This window comes from Pseudopodoces humilis, chromosome 1 (assembly GCF_049639895.1).
Source record: "Pseudopodoces humilis isolate 2021_Gansu_Grassland_sample_001 chromosome 1, ASM4963989v1, whole genome shotgun sequence".
NCBI classification, from domain to species: domain Eukaryota; kingdom Metazoa; phylum Chordata; class Aves; order Passeriformes; family Paridae; genus Pseudopodoces; species Pseudopodoces humilis.
The window spans coordinates 33,664,736-33,684,992 of record NC_142200.1 but is presented as its reverse complement, the minus strand read 5'-3'; the positions used below and the strand labels follow the sequence as shown (position 1 = coordinate 33,684,992).

At 35.6% G+C, this 20,257-nt stretch overlaps 1 protein-coding gene across 2 annotated transcripts in view; it reads right to left on the bottom strand.

Annotated features, from left to right (window-relative positions):
- ARFGEF1 (ARF guanine nucleotide exchange factor 1) overlaps positions 1-20,257 on the bottom strand; it is an 85,948-nt gene that overhangs the window by 55,486 nt on the left and 10,205 nt on the right. For both annotated transcript variants that reach the window (XM_014256373.2, XM_005517108.3), the window contains exon 2: positions 3,358-3,388. In XM_014256373.2, the coding sequence (XP_014111848.2) occupies positions 3,358-3,388 (31 nt within the window). The remainder of the gene's footprint in view (positions 1-3,357; positions 3,389-20,257) is intronic.

The window sequence follows — 20,257 nt, the reverse complement described above, 5'->3', positions numbered from 1 at the left end:
TTACAGCACCTTTAGAAAGGTCTTCCTCATTAATATTTACCAAAAAACGATAATTAGGAATGGGTCATTCTTTGAGTGCATCAATGCAGTTTGACTTTGGCTTAAAGCAAGATGTTCAGATTTTTCATTTCACAGAATAACTCATCACATTTATATAAAGCATTCCCAACCTTTTTTGTACATACATAGGTATCTTTAGATAAAAGTTAAACTACACTGTCTTACACAGGCTTGAAAAGCAGTATAAAAAAAAGTGCAAGATGTCATATTCTGTAGTGAAGGCTTACAGAATTCTTGCAGTAATTCAAACAGATCTTGGTATAACAACTCCATTCAAATACAGCTCCTATGCATGTTGCTAATTAAAACAGATGCTTCAAGGAATGCATTCAATTTCATGTTTCCAAAATGAACCGCTAAGAGTTTATTATAAATCCAAAGCATGATTGCAGTCCCACGCATCATGGAGTGGGCCTTAAACTAATCAATATAAATTAGTGTCAGCTTTTCAAGATTTTCTGGATTGTCTTGAAATGATATCACATGGAAACAGATCTTGTTTAGGTTGCTTAAAAAGGGCATCCAAAGTCTAAGTCTTTAGAGTGAGTAACTAGTATTAAGATGCTACTTTTTATTGACTACATCTCTTTTGAAAGTTTAAGAATTTATCCCTACACATTTTTTTCCTGAAGAAAAGCAGAGGTTTGTTTTTTTTGTTGGATGCATAAGTTTATTTACTGCCCTGTATTGTTCTCCTGGAAAAAGAGTTCTTTTGAACAACACCCTAATTAGATAAGTTGCAGAGGAAGTACATTATCCTTCTATGTTCTTGAATCTCTCTGATATTCCTATAAAAGCTTTACTCTGAGGAATGAAAGGGCAGTAATCGGTTCCTTATGTCTTATGACAAGATTGTTCCTCATCTAGTGATTATGTCCATTGAAACCATTAAAATGAAGTTAAAAAGAACACTCTGGAAATAAACCCAGAATTATTCAAAACAAAGAGCAGGCCATGGTGAGATTCTGAAAATGAAGTACCCATGCCACAGCAAGCTACTACATAAGCCTGGAGCATCTCTTAATTGGAAGTTATTTTAAAATGGGCAAGATATTAAATATGGAAGATGATACACATTTGTCTCTGGAAAAGCAACTCAGTAAGCTCATCCACACTGCTGATAATGTAATGTAAAGGGACAGCAGGGAGAGGAGGAGAGAAACTCAAAAGCACTTTTCTTCTTAATGTCAGTGAATTGCTTCTAAACCTAGAAACTATCCACAAAACTTTCTTCCATGAAGGCATCTACAAAGCATGGGAATTATTAAATATGCTGATATTTATGTATTAGCCATAGAGAAAGGCTGAGGCACATATCAAATAATGGATTTGGAAAATTATTTTGGCAGCATTTGCTGTGTAATGGTTACATAAATCAGCTTGTACTTTTCTATTCCCTTCCCCTCCACCCTACTACCAAATACCAGCTCTGTTTAAAAAACAAAAAGCAGAACAAAAGGAGCTGTTTTCCATGCAAAATTTCTGGAAAGTGGAAATGATCTATTCTTCAGTTCATTCCAGGTTAACTGACATCAGTTACCTTGATCAGGGACTGGAAAAATTTAAGGACTGATCATTAGAAATCTCTTATTAGGGTAATTGAATCTCAATAACAGAAGTAAGAACCTGAAAATAATTTAATAGACCCAGGAGTTTCTCTATTCTAGGGCCAAGAAAAACATTATTTTCTACTGCACCTCAACAATTTGACTCTACAGTAAGAACAGAAAAGTCCATTCACAATTTCCAAGTCCAGCAAAGCCTTCACAGCAGCAAAAGGCTACTGTCAAAATAAAGACAGCACCAAAGAAACAAAAATCTATTTAGAAAATGCCTATAGGCATTCTACCCTCAAAAAATCACAACTTCAGATATTGATAGGGCAGAAATTACGCACCTGAAGTTCAAAAATGGCTCAACCACATTTGTATAAATGATTTTACTTCTGTGGTCTCATCAGTTTTATCATGTTATTTAACTAAAGGATAGGACTTTTCCTTATTCAGTGCCCAGAATAAACATCTCTCACTGAATACTTAACATAAAGCGTTTTTTTCTTATGATGCTTCACAATGTGGACTTCTGCTTCACTTATACCACTCTAAGAAAAATCCATTAGAAATTCACATTATTACTTTCTGTCTGAGAAAATCTTGTAGCACTGGATGCAACATTTTCTAAACACTACATAAATATTAAATTTATTTTTACAGTCTTACTGTGAGTTCACTGACTTAATTTTGCTGGTGGAAAGCAACGCACAATTTCAATCAGATGCACCCACTAAGTTTTATGTGCCTAATTCTATAAGCTGCAAGACTAAACTTTTCAACATATTTGATATTAAATTTTCCCTTACATCTTCTGAAACAAAGTTCCCACTGACTATTACAGCTAGAAGTGATTTTATCTTCCAAACCAAAATTGTAAATTTCTACTCAAATATCCAGGAGACGAAGCAGAAATCATTAGCATCTTTGACAGGCATGGTTTAATGATCTGCCCAATACTGAAATCCAGTTACAGGGCAGAACAGAGATCTGCACGCAGCACCCAGCTGCCTAAGAACATTTTCATCCTCAGTTTCACCCACTGATCCAATTCTTTCAACAAGTGGTATGAGCAGTCTTCACCACATGGCCCTGACTCAGAGCTAGGAATGTACACTGGATGAGGAAGGCAATCCCATGGAACATGTAATGAAATACCATTAACAGATCTCACAGCTTTTCAATACTTAAAGGTTGACAGCAAAAGACTGCTGAATATAATTTTTTTGGTTTTACCTTCACTTGTAGAACTGCCTTCACAAATCCACACCTATTCCCTGTCCTTTCCAGACACCATCTATGCCAGTTACATTACTTTTCTCTCCTCATTCCCACTTCCTCACCCTAGTCTCCTACCCTTAATTACTCACTTCAAGTCTTACCTGCGTTCCTCCCTCTTCTCTGAATTGACTTCAAGCCTTTTCCACTAATACACTGAAAGAAATTTCTGTGCTGTCCACAAAGATCTTTTCCAACTTTGAACCCTATTTCCAATGCTCCCTGGCCAGACAGTACCACCCTGCTCCCTCTAGCCTACCTTCTGCTGCTTCTCCCAAACCCTGTGACTTGCACTGTAACAGCTGGTCACATAAAGCAGCACTTTGTACATTTCCAGATACCAACCACCACCCAAAATATGGTGAAAATGCTTTTCAGAGAGAGCTCATACTCCCCGTGCAGAATAAGTATGGTACAAATTTTAAGATGTTAAAAGCACTATCACTTAATACAATGAACTATCACATACCTTTGCTTTTCTGTTTCAGCCTTTATTTCCTCTGCAAAATGAAACAAAGATATAGTTATAGAGATGGTATCATATGCACATATATAAAATTAAATAACCGAAAACTACTGGAAAGCAAAACTATTTAGGCAAACATTTGAAACCAGGATTATTATAAAACAGAAAATACATGTTTACAGTTTTGTAAATACCTCTACTCTCCACCTGCATTGATTGCAAACTGTATCATAATTACTTTGCAAATCTATATTCAAAACTGGATGCTGAAATTTGCATCCAGTCATGCCAACTAAACATCATGTCCCTGGAATGCTTCTGTGAAGACACTGGCCAGCTCTTTTCACAGCTGATGTATATAGAAATAATAAGGAAAACACAAATATCACTTGAACTATTAATTTACTCATAAAGAATATAATATATATACTGCTTGATAAATACCGATTATACAGAAATACAATCAAACAATCCATCACTGCTAGTTCTTATGTGAAATCTGATTGACCAATAATCACCCCTGTTTTTAAAGTCTTAGATACCACAATAATGACTAAGGGAGAGAAAAAAAGTCTGTAGTGTCCCTATTTCATACTATTTTAAAATATAACAGAAGGAAGACTAGTTGAATGCTTTTGGCAAACATTTTCAGCAATTTTTTAACAATACATTTTCAAAATAATTTTAAATTACTGGAACTAATTTTAGGAAACATCTTTGATTCAAGACTAGTCTTGTCTATTCTCTAGTTATTTTGAATGCTTAAATCATAGGAAATTTCATAAAGCCTAGATTTCCCAGTGCTGAAGCAATACACACTTGAAATAAACTTTACAGGATCAAGAATGAATATATGCGTTTTTAAAGAAATCTCAGGAGATCTATTCCAGTATCAAGTCCTGCTCAAACATGCAAAACCATAATCAACTAAACCAAACACTTTACTTTGGTTTTTGTGTATAGGCCTTGAACGAGTAGCATGGATTGATTCTGACAAAAAAACACACCAACTTAACCTTCTAACCAAGCTCCAATGCAGCAAAAGCACACTTTATCTGCACCCTGTCCTTCATTTACCTTTTCACATGGTCATATTGATTCACTTACCTAACAGGTTCTCATGCTTGACATTTTAGCACAAATCACTAGTAGGAAATATGTTTACTAACTGATTTTCCCAACATTGAGAAAACTGAACTTATGAAATGCACATCACCTCAAAATCTGTATTGTACTTCTGGTAAGACTGATGTTCATATTCACCCCCAGTAAGCCCCAGAGGTTAGCAGGTCAGTGGGTCATCCCAGAAAAAGCTACTCCAGAAGCTGATCAAATCTGGGCTACCCAGGACTAGACAAAACATGAAAATAATTCCATATCCTAGACACCAAGTGTCTTACCATTCCTCAGTAAGTAACAGTAATAAGACTCATGGTCAGCTATGTTTCAGTAAAGTATACCTTCCTCCCAGATTATGACATTATGACTTTTACTCACTTGAAGACAAATTCATGACCAACAGAAAGGAAAAGAAACTCTCTTCTTCCCTTCCAGAATCTTCATACCTTCCATTATTTTACCTCTCACCTTAGCATTCAGACCCAAGAACTCTGCTCCCTGAGATCACTCTAAAGTCTCTCCATCAAACAAAATTATCAACCAACAGATAAAACTGAATGACTTACAAGTTTAACGTTTCCAACAAAACTGACCAGAGATAAAATGTTATAGAAGTGTCAATCTAATTAAACGTTACTACTATTTCAAGCAGCATTGCCTAAGTCTATTAATGTGGAACCACTGATTTTATAACCTTTGTTAAATAAAAAGAAAGACAGTGGCTGACATCAATTATTTTTACAAGACTAAAATATTTGTAATTGCAGAGAAGCATGACATGATACTATTAGTATGAATGAGGTAAAACAGCAGACTTGAACTTTGCTTTTACCCTTGAGAATAGAGAAAACCTAATTTCTTTCACTGTCTGATTGCTCCCTCTGCTCTCAATGCAAGAACACAAGTTAATCAGAGTACAATTTCATGGTCATGTATCAACCACATCCAGTAGGAAGCATACAAAAATTCAAGAAGCATTATCAGCAGAAAACCAGATTGTAATAAGGGTAGCTAACAATTCTCATGCTAGATAAATAATCTGTTAAAGACAAATGAAGCAGAACACTTACACATGCACTCTTTTAAATGGGAAAAAGTAAACCCTGCAGAACTAAAAATTAGCTAGAAAAGAAAGATGAAGCCAGGCTTGACAACATTCCTTAATTTGCTCTCCCTCTTTTCAAACACACAACCAGAACTGCAACAGAGAGGATCTCAGAGCAGGAAAAGCTTATTATCTCAGAATCACCATTCATTCTGGAGGGAAGAAACAAAGAGGATGGGAGATGCTAAAACAGGGTATGAAAACTCTAAGGAAGGACAACAGCTTCCTCTGGATTATCTGTGATGTAAACACAGAATTACTGTGAAAAACAGCTCAGATTACTCTATGGCACTGAAACGATCATGTGCCCCAAAATGGAACTAACTGTAATTATTTAAAGTGCAGCAGAAATGACAAAATAAACTCCTTCTGAATCTCCTGTTCACACACAGCTCCAGAAGACCTCTTTATAGAATTCTGCAACCTCTACGACAGAATTAATGGAAATACATGAAGCTTTTGCATACCAAAGCTAGAACTGATCAAAGAGATATATTATTTTGCAGTTTTATAATGACATTCATCAACTGTTTCACCAAACAGGCATAATGAGTCATGTACATAAGTTTCAGCATCATTTTCCATTTCATCTACACTTCTACAGACCATCATAATTTCAAAGAAATCTCTGAAAACATCTAAGACCTTTGTTGTTGGTTTTGGCTGGGTTGGAGCTAATTTTCTTCACAGTAGGTTGTATATGGTGCTGTGTTTTGCATTTGTACTGGAAACACTGTTGGTAATCCAGGAATGTTTTAGTTACTGCTGAGCAGTGCTTACAGAGAGTCAAGGCTTTTTTTTCAGTTTCTTACTTCACCCCAGCAGTGAGTAAGCTGGGGATACCCACTGAGTTGGGAGAGGACAGTCACAACAGCCAATCCCTACAGATCTCAGGGGTATTCTATTTCCCAGGGTATCATGCTCAGAAATAAGAAACTGGGGCAGGGTGTGTGTGTGCAGTTTGCCTGTTGCTACTTGGGGACTGGCAAGGATTCGTCACCTGGTGGTCAGCTACTGCATTTTTTTCATCACAAATTTCTTTGGTTTGATTTTCACTATTATTTCTCCTTTTTTATTTTTTTTTCTTTTAATTAACCTGTTTTTATTTCAACCCAAAGTTTTAGAACTTTTACCCTTCCAGCTCTCTCTCTGACACAAGCCAGTGAGAGGCTGTGTAGGGCCTAGGTGCTGGCCAGAGATAAACCACCACAGGCATCCATAATTTCATTCTCACCTCTCTAGCTTGAATTCACTACTTCTAACATGTCATTTGAACACTTTTCCTTACTATCTTCAGACTGCTTATAGTTTTTAGTATTAAAAAATCAATCTAGTTCCCAGTTTTCTCTTTCTTCCTTTAACACCTTATAACCAGTTAATATCATGTATAACTATAAAATTATCTAATTTCCCTGTAATGACAGCAACATCAAAATGGCCAAATAGGTCAAGTAGGTGCTGTGGGCAATACTGGATTATAACACTGAACAAAAATCCAATTTAAGAATAATTGACTGTTTACCCTTGTGTATCCAATTCAAAGTATGATTTAAACCTTAACTACATCGAAGGGCATCTCTAATAACCTAAATTTCAAATGGGTATCTTTAGGTATTACTTCCTTCTCGTTACCTAAATATGCTGTCATACTAAGTGAAGTAGAAATATTCTAGAGTTGTACTTTGGCAGAAGTCAAGGATAACATTCTCATCAAGTAAGGAGTAACTAAACTGTTACCTTTAGGAATGTTACACAGAGCTAAGTTCTATGATGTCAACATCAAACTGTACAATTAGATTACAGGAAAAAAAATTCTTATGGAACTTGCTACTTTTGGAAAAATGCAAACTATTTGCCATAAAGCAGAAAAATACTTTACAAGTTCATTACAAAATATGATGCTAGGTAAACCTCATACATTTAAATATATTTGATATAGCTCTCATTCTGTTTTTCCATTCTTGCATCAGAATTTTATTCAAGAACAAATACATATTACATTCCCATAATACCTTATTCTAAACAACTGACGTTACCTGCCAAAAAAGCACATGCATAATTCTTAATTGCATGAGGATCTGCACATCTAAAGCCTAATACTCACTGTAAGCATCAGAATAAAGCTTATTAAATATATAATGAATTCAAGACTATCTAGACAGTAACTATCTTGGGTAATCAGAAGGTAGAACTATCCAAAGCAGCACAGGCTGCAATGATTCAAGGAAACGAGTTCAATGCATGGAGTTCACATGACTTATACCATAGAAGACTAGCATGACAAGGAAGCAATTTACATTCAATTCTTTCAAGTCAAAGCAGGTGGATAAGATCTAAGGAACAAGCAGAGAAGATGAATTTAAATTACATCACTATCTATAATACAAAAAAAGCTGAAATCAAATTAAAACATTAAAGCTTTTGAATTGACTTTGCTTGCATTTTTCTATCCAAGTATTCTAGTGAGTGTCTCCAATATCATACAAAATATTATGGCAACTAAATGGTTAAAAGACCCCACATTTTCCCTCTTAACAATACTGACAATGTCCTTCTCCATGTCAAGGTATACAAAAACTCTGTAATACAAAACTAGAAATCCTGCATTTATTTGAAGATAACTACCTTCCAACTATGTAATAAGATTATTACACATACAGTAGCAGTTTAATAAAAAAAAAGTACCAAGTTTGAACTTACAGTACTAAAGCCATATAAATCTGAGAGGAATAAAAAACCCAATTTCTCCGTCAATGAGATGAAATTCTAAACAGATCATGCTGAGTACATTCTTCCCCAAACCTGGTTATTAGAATGTATTTCTCAGGAAACATCTCAAACTTATTTCATTTATGGATATCTGTTAGCTTCAAGCTGTGTCAAGAAGTCTCTTGTCTATTCAGTTAAAGTACTAACACCCAAAAGGCATTAACAGACTTGAGAAAAAAACATAAAATAATTACGTCTAAGGAGCCTAAATAATGGAACTGGAGAAATATACAGCTGTTTTTAACTCAAGCTCCACTATACTAAAAAAAAAGATTAACCAAAGATACTTTCTGTGGGCAAGCTTATGTAAAAATATATGCTGCAAATTTAGCATTTGCTTTTATCCAAACATTATCCATAACATCTAAACCACTTACAGATCTTCCACAAAGCTTAAGATTTGCCAAGAGACAATGTCCAGAACACACACACAGACTTTATTGATGCTTCCAGCTGACCACTCTTCTTGCTCCCTTAGAGCCTTTGTGTCACACTGCCTCTGAACTACCCCAGTTTCAGAATGTTTCCTTACATACTGGAAAGGAATGTAAGGAAACATACTAAGGAGGTGTGGACAACTGTCAAACTCAGATAATGGTATTTTCCTGTCCTGTTTCTTTTTTAACTGCAGCAGTTAACTATTAAGTTAGAGGTGCAATTAACTTCATTAACTTTTAATACATCTATCTGCAATATCAATGGGGTATCAGTGCGTGCAACAGCAAACAGACAAAAAATGAAAGCTTTATAAAAAGCCTCTCTGGGATCTCAAACCAGCACAGAATGATCAAATATTTTAGTATAACACTGTACTAATCTATTTCCCTAGATTATCAAATTAGGTTGACCTGAATAAAACTGGTAATAGGAATCATTATAGAAAGATGGTACTGAACTTATCAGTATTTTGGGTTGCCTGCAGAACAAACCACTCATTATGAAAGCTGAATTTGTTTCTTAAATGGAATTCCCAAGATACATATCACAGCATTATGTCTTCCTCTAAATCCTATAAATAGCTTTTCCCGTCATCCCTTCCAGGATGAACACAGATCTCCCCTCCCTTCCCTTGAACCCTCTTCAACAGTGTCTAGAGGACGGACAAAAAAAACCCCTGTTTTTGGGAGTCCAAGAAGAGGCTGATAGTGTCACTAGGCCTTCAGGGTGCAGTTTTTGCTCTATTTTAATCCAACTAACCTAAAGAAAAATGGGATTGGAAGAAATGCAGATGCAAGAGCAAGCACAATATAGCACCAAATTGTTAATTTTACCTGTGTACCATTCTCCCCATTGTAAAATATCAAGTGTTTCTTTCCTCTCAAAATTCCTGAGCCCAGACTTCAGCACAGGCCTTCAGTTTTAGTTAATTCACACATCTGTACAACTGCTGGTTCTTGCTGGGGCATTCTTGCTGGGACTAATTACACCTTTTCATTATACCCAGTTTCTTCTGTCTGTAAAATTATAGCTCACATAGCTATGGCACAGGGACAGAAAACAGCAAAGAGATCTTATATCTCTGTAGAGATTTAAGAAAATCACTGCTGTTGCCTTCATTTAGCATTCATAGAAGGGAAAATAATTCTTGTACAGACAAATAAAAGAATCTCAGGAGTATATTTGAACACTTCTGCTAGCTTTCCATTCCAATATATTCCACTGTTGCAACTTCGTGTTTACAGGTATTGAAGGAGTAACCAAGGAAGCAGGTTAATTTAAGAAGCAGCATTCCAAACAAATAGCAGTTATATTTTGAGTCTGGTAACTGTTAATGAAATTCCGTATAAATCCTCCTCATCGTGTTCTACAAAATCTTGAAACCCTCTAATCAAGTGAAATGCTTCCTTGGTATGAGAAGTCATATCTCATTATCTTTGAAAAACATAGCGGAGTAACCTCTGAATCCTGTAGAGAAATGTTTACATGTACATACACACAAAATCAAAACTCCAAAGTCACAGACTTTGGTAGGGTGCTTCAACTTTAGATGACACTAATTCCTTTGAAGAGTGCTAATACAGGAAAGGAACAGTATCTATTGTTACTTCCCATGCTGTATTATCTGATATGCTTCTGATTCGCAGCAAATCCTGTCAAAGTGTTTCTCTCGTTTTCTATCTGCACTTCAAAAGTCATTATGTCTCATGGTTTTTTTTTTTTTTTTAATCTCTGAAGCAGTGTTCTCCTTTATTCTCAGTTTTCTTTTTAACCGTTTTTAGACAGCACTAAAACACAACTACAGTTTCTCCCCAGCCCTGCACACAATACAACATTCAGGAATATGCAACTCTGGTGTAAATTCAGAAACCTGAAGAAACCCAAATGCGCAAACTGTCTTGGTTCAGTCAAACTTCATACCTGCTCCTTCAGTTTATAAGATATGACATTTTCAAACACAAAATCACTAGAAAATCTATAAAAAAGCAGAAACTACTCTAGTGGCCTCATTCTGCTTAGAATTAATTCAGAATAATTCAATCAGTGGGGTTTTATAACTGGATTTCCCTTAATAATCCTTCTATTTGCAAAACCAAGTTGAGACTACTGTCAAGTTGCTTCATTACTTGAGGAGTGGTGACACACATATAGGTCACACATTACCAAGGATAACTGAACTATAGTCATTCTTAATATAATTTATTTTCTAACATGTGGCTAAAAAGCTCACTTCCTACAGCAGTAAATCCTCTGCTTCCTCTCATTACTACATGGGTCATTCTTTATTAAATCTACAGCAAACTCCCAGCCACATCCAAATACATGTTTTTTCTTAGGTCACTACCAAAGAATGGAAACAGACATTTTATTTACATCTTTGAACAGTTACAAGAGGATAGCCATGTGTATTTAGTTAAATCAAGCAGGGCATACCTTTCAAATACCTTGTGCCAGCCTTTGGCACCTCCTCTCACAACCTCTGTAAACTGATTTCGTGCTCAGAACTGGTGGTACAAGTTGCTGAAAAGGTCCATTAACATAAAAGCAGCTTGGTTGCTTACCAAATACAGTCACCAAACCAGACTATAAAAAGGATCTTGCCTAGAGAGACAATTTTCCAGTGTACTTTAATCCAGTTTATCTGAGGGTGACCACAAAAAAAAAAATGGTTCCCCCTATTCCAATGTCTATCTGCAATCTCCTTATACAATAGCTACCAAGGCACTGCATTTAAATAGCCTGACAATTTTAGTTTTCATTAGGTCAGAGAGCTATTTGAACTCACTGTAGATCTACATGACCCTGAGTTGTCACATCTCACGTGCATCACAGGTTTTGGAAAGGGAAAGCTGGAACAGAATTGCCGATTGCAGTGTACACCAAAAAATGCACTGGAATAAATATACTGCAAAACCCTATGAAGTCTACCCACTGTCTCATCATATGTCTCTGCTATTGTTGTAATGAAGTAAAGTTTTGACAGGACAATAATGTTTCTTTATCACATAAGGGGGAGAAAGCCTGCAGCTGTATATTCTTCTTCATATTCACAATGTGTATAATTTTCCTGACTTTTCTTTCTTGTGTCACGTATTAAAACACTTGTGAGCCTTGTAAATTCTGTTTCTATAGGCTACAAATCCCAGCAACAGCTATTCAAATGGAGACAGGCAGCAAATTTCAAAAACAGCATAAACTAACTTCACCTGGATATTTTTATTACTTTTTTGTAATTCTTGCTGCTTGAAGAAAGAAGGTAGCTCACATGCGCTATGCACATAAATGAGTCAACTATTCAGAACAAAGAAAGACTATTCAGCAAGAAAAATTTACAATGTTGTTCAGTGTGTTGAATAGCAGAAAAATCAGTTGCCACTTAACACCTTTCCTCCTGGCTGCAACATCTGTCTGTATTAAGCCAGTACAACTGTCTTGCACATCTGCCGTAGAATTGCAGAGAGACTATACTACTTAAAGTGTAACAAAATAAAACTGGATTAAGAACATAAATATTGGTATTTTTAACTTAAATTTTAAAAGTTTTTTTAAAAATCCCACAATATGGATGAGTTCCTACACCTGGTTTTGCCATGTGGTGAAAGATAGCATGGGGAAGAAAGCAAATGCTTTACCCAGTATTACTGCTACTGCTGGGGAAATGTGGGTTGTTAAATTATAACAGATTGGAGTAACAGAACAGAAAATTAAATTCAATATGGAAACATGAAAACGTGTGTTGAGGGAGGTCATTTATTTCTTTAGTAAAGAACATGAGAGGAAAAAACATTGCAGAAAAACACCAAAATAAGATAGACCTCCTACGAGAGTTTGATCAAAGGGCACACTACAATTATTTAAATCCAAATAACTACAATTTAAAGACAAAGCCATTTCACCAAGTGCAAGAAGTATTCTTAAAGATTCTTAAAGAACAAAAAGATTCTTACCAGTGTCTCTCATGAAAATAGCACATGCTGGACTAAGAAAAGCCTTGCAAGTCTTTGGAGATAGACAAAACAAAATCTGAACAAATCATAAAAAAACATCTTCTCTGCCTCAGGAATTGGTTTTTCAAATATTCTTGCAAGGAAGCATAACTGCCATTTAAGTAGCACGTTACAAGGTAAATGAAACTGACTACGAATCATAAATTCTGTAGCAGCAATTATAATCAGCCTAATTCTTGTCAGAAGTGAGACTTCATTTACACCACCTCTGTCAATGCAACCCAGCATTACATAGCACTCTGTGAATTCCTGCAAACACTGGTAACCCCCCTAAAAAGAGCTGGGAATCTACTAATTTAATTAAGTTTGAAATTTAAGGGAGGGGGGCAAGGTTAAGCCTCAAAAAATGGTAGAATTTAATGGCCTGAAGTAATTTTTAACTCCACCAGTCTCTCTAGAATATTCATGCAAGATAAGGGGACTCAACTCAACTCTTGTTTACCTGAGTCAACTGATGGCACACATTCGTTTATCAGCATATTCATCAAAGAGAAAACAGTGAAAGATCAGAAATTCTCAATTGTGTATCCTGCAGAAAGACTCAGTACAGTCAGTCCTCCTATCAATTTTCTCAAGCATTCATTACTTCACTTGATTATTTGTTCTAGTCAGCCAAATTCTAGCTTGCACTGTATGCAAAAGCAGGCTTGCACTGTATGCAAGAGCAGGGCTGCAGACACTCTATGGGCATGGTGGGTTTATGCTTCCTCCAAGCCACAATGAAATCAGTAGCTCTGTTGTTTAAAATTGTGAAGCATGTTTGCCTATTTCTAGAGAATATGAGTCATCAATAATTCTCAATTTGCCACAGCAGCTTGATATGTTGCCCTCTGAAATTTAAGAAAAGTCAAAAGCAAGTCTCAGTTCTTAACTTAAAGCAACATAATTGATCATATATAACATTTCTGGTGAAAGCCATCAGATATGAAATATAGTATCATGTCTTACAAAGAAAACAAGCTTGTAGTAATGCACATTGTGACTTCATATCCAGTTTGGTTTCCCCTCTTTCCATTCCTTTAACTGAGCTTATAGTTTCTTTCCCTCATTCTTAAAATCAGAAATGCAAGCACATTCCTCTGCTTGGAAAAGAGTGGATTTCAAAATAGAAAGAATAGAAAATAGTTAAAATAGAATAATTATTTTAAAAAATAAAAATAAAAATATATATGTATGTCAGAGGTAGAAACAAAATTTGCAGACACAAGATTACATTTGAAGTATGGAGAGCATTTTTAATCAATTCATTTCCACCTGCCTGAAATAGCTTATCTGAAATGAAATACATCTAGACTAAAGATGTGATTTGTATCTCATCTGAAGGGACAGCTTCTCTCTGAAGATCATCTTTAAGTCTGACCTTTAAGTTCAAAGCAGGCAAACATGAGCAGTCTACCTAAAAAAAAAAAAAAAATAAAAGACCTGATAGTATGAAATTATCTCACCCCTCTGCAATGTAATTACTGGATTCTTCCACAGTATCTCTCCCTGTAAGGGAGACATTTCTGCACGTTCACTTGCAACCAAGCAGTGCAATGCACAGAAGGCTTAACAGAACCAAGTCTCTTAAGCATCTAACTCTTAAAATGTAGTTACCATTTTAATTGTTTGCATTTACAACTGAAGGAGTATCCCAAACATTCAACAGAATCTACATTTAGAAATACAAAATGTTGCATTTCAACTGGGATTCAGTTTGATACAAATGATGTTTCTCCCTCCATGTTTTCATGCACGCTGTCTCTGCCTGACCTCTTGTAAATGCAAGTTGTCACTGCAATTATGAGGTGAGGAAGCTCTGCAGCAGATGGACCAGAATGTCTACTTCAGAATTTTTCCAAGCATTCTCCAAAGCTAGTAAAGAGCTTAACAATAATTATGAAATACAGGAGATCAGATACATATGAAAGCCTCTAATCTTAGGCATTACGCTTTTTACTGTGTCCTTCTTCAAGAGGTTACGCTTTCGTGACAGCATGAACAGAAGCAGTAAAAGAAGTAGCAAAAAACATGAATTTAAGTCAAAGTCAGCTTCTCAGTTTCTCCTCAGCACCACTACCCTCATATTTTAATGACAGTATTACAGTTGTAAATGTGAAATGCTGCAGTTACATAAAGTCACAGAAACTCAAAAGAAACAAAAAACTATTTTCACTTATGTACTTGGGTTCTTTATCAATTAAAATTTTAAGGCCTAACCAAACCTAACTTGGAAAGACGAAGCTACAGTATATTCTGCAACAGTCAAGGTCTCCTTGTGTTATACAAGCATTCTGTTCTTCTTTCCTCAGATACAACACAGCTTTTTACACCTACATGCAAAGTTTCATTCTAGAATTAGTGTAGCTTCATTCATGATGCCATTCCCAGAACATCAGTATTTTCAACCATCATTACATGCTGTAAGACATGGATTTGTATGAAGTAGCTCCAGTCCATTTAATTAAGAAGAAAGATTTTTTTCTTTGTAGCTAACCATGCATTCTCATACATAAACAAAAAAAAACAAAGAACATGGTTTTGAACTTTTGTACTACCCAGCTCAAAAACTATTTCACCATAAAGTGCAGACACAATAGAAAAATAGATTTCAAATAAGAGGAATGAAAGCATCTAATGAAGTTTGAGGGACAATAAATGTTTAATGAAATACATAAGCAGATCAGTGTCCAAAAATACAAAAATATTGAGCAATCCTATACCAGATTTTTAAATAAAGTTCATGAGAGCTTTTACAACTGGGGAAAAAACCCAGAAATGAAATCTAAAAATATCTGACTGTACTGGACAGAAAGATACAAGAACAGTAAGTTTTTCTTAAACCCTTGATATCCAATCTTCATTTTGCTTCCAGGAATGGCCAACAGCATATGCTCAAGTAAAAGCAGATTACAAAAGCAGGGCAGAAATGCTGCAATAGTTCCCTCCTACCAGTATTTAGCCATCTGCGGCTTACACTCTTCCTGCGCAGAGACTGTTCCTGCAGGTTTAACAACTCTTGTTAAAATTTCACTTAATCACTTTTCTAACAATTTTAAACTTTTGGGATGAATGCAATTACAAGCTGCAGGAAAGAACTTTTTTTTGCTTCACTTAAATAAGCTGGGTTCTTTACAAGATCTCTGCATCCACATTATGAGAAATTACAATCAATTACTCTCTCTTCATGTCTTTGCCACTTACAATTTCACAAACTTCCTTTACTTCTATCTCCCGTTTTTTTTTCCCTTCAGGGAACAGAAGCACAGTCTGACTGATCACCTCTGCAAGACATCTCACACTTTCAATCATCCTTGTTGACTTCTGCATCAAGAAGGCAGCAGAGAGCAAAACTGCTCAAGGAACACATGGTATCTTTATAAAGCAGCCGAACAGCTTCATTTTTTCTCTCTATTGTTTTCATATTTGTCTTTTTGACAAAGGAATCAATATTTTGATGGAATCACTCACAGTAATTCAATGCCATGCACCCTCTTGATGGATGTTAAGTCTTATTTAGAGTCCATATTTGTGCACCCCACAGTTTTGAGCAGTTTCCTCCTCCACACAGGTCAGTTAGCATTTAGCAGCACCCAATCAGTGCCCTTTGATCAAGGACTGGGTCAGTACAGTACAACGGCTGCCTCTGGCAGATTGTTTTCACTCTGTTAAGTATTTTCCTTAATTAACCTTTGTAACCTCACCACTCACCCCAAAACACCACAAACCTCTACAGAACTGAAATAACTCTTTGTAGAGAAAACAGATAATGTAATTCTTGAGAGCTCAGTACCTTCAGGAATCTTGGGTGAGCAACCTGGTTGAGTTCCACTGTAAAACTGTACTACCTTACACCTATCTATACACTCAATGACTTTGCCCTGCAGATTTGGGATGGTAGGTTTCCCCTCAGAACAGTCCACACCAATTCTTCCTCACCACAGCATACACATCCATTCTGCTCTCCATTAGCTTTATTCTTTGCCACAGTTCAGACTTGCCAAACTGAAGGTCTCAAGATTTCTTAATCCCTCATATCCTTAGCACCTTTTTTAAAAGAAAAAAAACAAACCACTGGCTCTAGTCACATTCCTTTGTTAGCAATTAATGAAATTGAAATCTTACATGTTCTATTAAACAATCCAACAATTTAGAGGCCCTTTAAAAACTCCTAATCCTACCAAGTTAATAGGATCTTTAGTTTAGACTTCAAACTGGGTTTTTTTTTCCCCCAAGTCATTAAATTTAATTCCTCTACAGGAAACTAGCTCAGCTTCCACAAACAGCAAAAAGGTAAATAATGCATTTTCATCTTCTTCAGTATCTTTGTATTCCCCAAATAATTTTGTGATACCATTATCACTTACAAACAAAATGGATATGGGTGCATTTTCTTTGCTATTTTCTCATACTGGTTTTATTACAAAACTTTGACAAGCTTTTATCAATACCTGATATGCACTAACTGTTAACAAAACACCTGACAACAATCAACTGTAAGCATTTTGCTCCCCTTTTTGATCCCCAATCTTGTGCTAGCATTTTGACACAAAAAACCATGGTCATCAGTGAGTTTTTTTGTAACTGCTATGAAGCTGATTTTGAGACTATGTTTGAGCATACAGTGATGAGATTGCTCACTGTTCCAGGTGAGCTCTTCAATTGCTAAATCTTAAACCAGTTCCTGGGTACTGCTCAAGAAGGACACAAGAGCAGCTCAACACATCTTAACTCAGTGTTACCTGTCAATGTAGTTGAATGTATTTACCTAATGACTAAGCTTTCTGTCAAGTACAGCAAATTAAACATTCCTACCTTCATAATTAAGAACTTTCCACAAATCATCCCTTCTCATTCCTGGCGTAAGACAATAGCCTCATTTTAAAACCACTAATACGTTCTCAGCTGACTATTTTTAAAAACTCCTGGTATTCATATATAAGCAAGCATATATTCCTTTTTGACAGAGTACCTATTGATGAAACTATTTCTTGAGACTTCTATTATTTTCTACTGTGCTCTATTTGATGTTTGCTTGGTTGGTGACAAATGAAGACTGAAATAAATGTTTTACTAATGCTTTGTATTTACTCTGGCAAAGACAGGCTGCTGCTGCTGAACAAGACTGTCATTATATTCTCAGTCTTGTTTCTGGATCGTTTGGCAGTGTGAACAAAAGCTACGTGTCGTCCCCTCTTCACACAGCCCACCTCTTCAGCAGACTTTGTCATGCAACATGAGCCTTTGAACACTCCTTTTTGCTTTTAAATTTTTCTTTCAGGAGTAAGAAAACATGCAAAGCAGTGATGATGCCTCTTTATTCCATACTTTTTTCACATATAGCCAGCTACTACAAACTACTATCACATAGAACTTTCACAGTTTATCCAAGGCAATAAAAGTAATTACACCTCTGCTGCGCCCTCCATAAACATTAGTATAGAACATATTAAATATACATACAGAACAAACTCATTAAATAAAAGAAATACTGGAATAAAATTATTATTCTAAGCCAGTCATGTGAGCATCTTCATCTCAAGATAGGTATTTATTTTGACCACTAGAATATTTTTTTAACAAAATCCAAATTTAAAGCGGATCAAACTATGGGTAGTAACCCTTCCTACATCTTGTAAAAAGGGAACCTTCAGGCCTTTTAATTATCCTCCTGACAACATGGACAATCATTTGCTGTAACATTTTCAATGTTTATGAGGTCTATTTCTGTTCTGTCAAATGACCAGAACTGTGATTTGTCAAAAAGAAGATACAACTAAGGGCAGTAAGGTCTTGTGCAGTGTCAAGTTTTAAGACTCAAATTAAAAGATCCCTTCATAATATGGGAAAAATCTACATTTTATTTTTAACCTTGTGGTAGATATTTGAGTGGAATTATTTTTTTTTTCCTGTTGGAAATGGGTAGTTTAAATGAAAGTTTAAAAGTTGAAGATTACTAACCTTTATTTCAGACTTAAATAGAAGGTAATTTTAAGTCCATGATACTGAGAGAAATTGCAACAAAAACACCCCTAAACAAACCCCCAACATATTCCCATTAAGTAGCCTTCTCACTACAGTAACTTCAAAAGCAACAAAACATATGACACTGCAAGACTCTTACTCATTTCAGACACTAAAACTTTAAAGGTCACATGTAAGTCTATACATGAATTTACTACTTGTAGCCTTCCAATTAAAAGAGCACTAAGCCATTTCCCTCCTACTGTAGCTCTGAATTATAAGAAAATCATTATCTTTTCCAGCTACAAGATGATGGCCAGAAGGCTACAAGTTAATGATTGTTTACAAAATTCACAACTCATAGTTAGAGGTGATAGAGGAAACAAAAAAGGGTAACAATAAAGTATGGACTTAAGTATTTTTATGTCTGTGGTATGTCACCAAAAAGGTTACAACCATATGAAGTTTGTAATTTTCACCAAACAAAAATCTGAACTTGTATTAGAAAGCTCAAATTTTAAATGAGAGGTCCCAGTATGAGCTCTTTTAAATGAAGAATTCAAGATGACCCTACTGTTACTGAAGTCCTGATTTCTTCATGAAGTGCTGACATAGGAAGTAGATCAGACTAAGATATTTGAAAGAACATAAGAATATGATGAATATTATTGAAAGCTCCACCAGTGTCTATCTTCAGCACAGCACATACACAGTAATTATTAATATAATGAAATCTTAATTTTCCATGCTCTCTCTTTTATTTACATACAATATTTTTTTTTACAAGTTCAGGCCACATAAATTAAGACAATTACTCATATGACAATTATTCTTCCTTTTCTCAGATGCCTATAAGGCAGCAAATGGAAGGCTACTTAAAAGGCTACCACTACACAGTATTATTAACTCTACTCAAGTATTATTAACCCTAACTCATGTTGCCAACCATTCTACAAGAAAGTGCTTCTTTTACCAGTGCTTATGAAGCTGTGAAGAATTTCAGGCATTAAGTTCCATGTTTACTGGATTCATAGTTCTAAATACAGTATTATGAAAAAATGCACTTGCACTGACTACACACATTCTTTTTATTTAACAATACAGTTAAATTTACAGTTTTTTTAACCATGTGTCCTAAAGTGCTCTTAAAGAACAAGTATGAGAGGCACATGATCAGTGAAGGAGAAAGTATAAGCAATTACTGTTAAATAAAAACTGTTACAAACTACAGCAGTCTGTCAAAGAAATTGTCACCTGCCTCAAGCTCATCACTGAAGGCCTGGACAGCAATCAAGCAGACAGCAGCTACAGCTTTCATGTGATAAGGTGAACAGAAAGAATGGTCCAAGTGCTGCCTTTCCTTCAATATAAAAAGGCTGTTAATAATTTGAACGTGGATTTTGTTCTGAGCAAGACTGAGGGATGAGAGGTCAAACTTAGGAGCAGAGAGGAGGAGAAAAGGAGCCAAGATACAAACCTGAAGCTTGTCCAAACACCACTAACCACCACAGACTATATATCC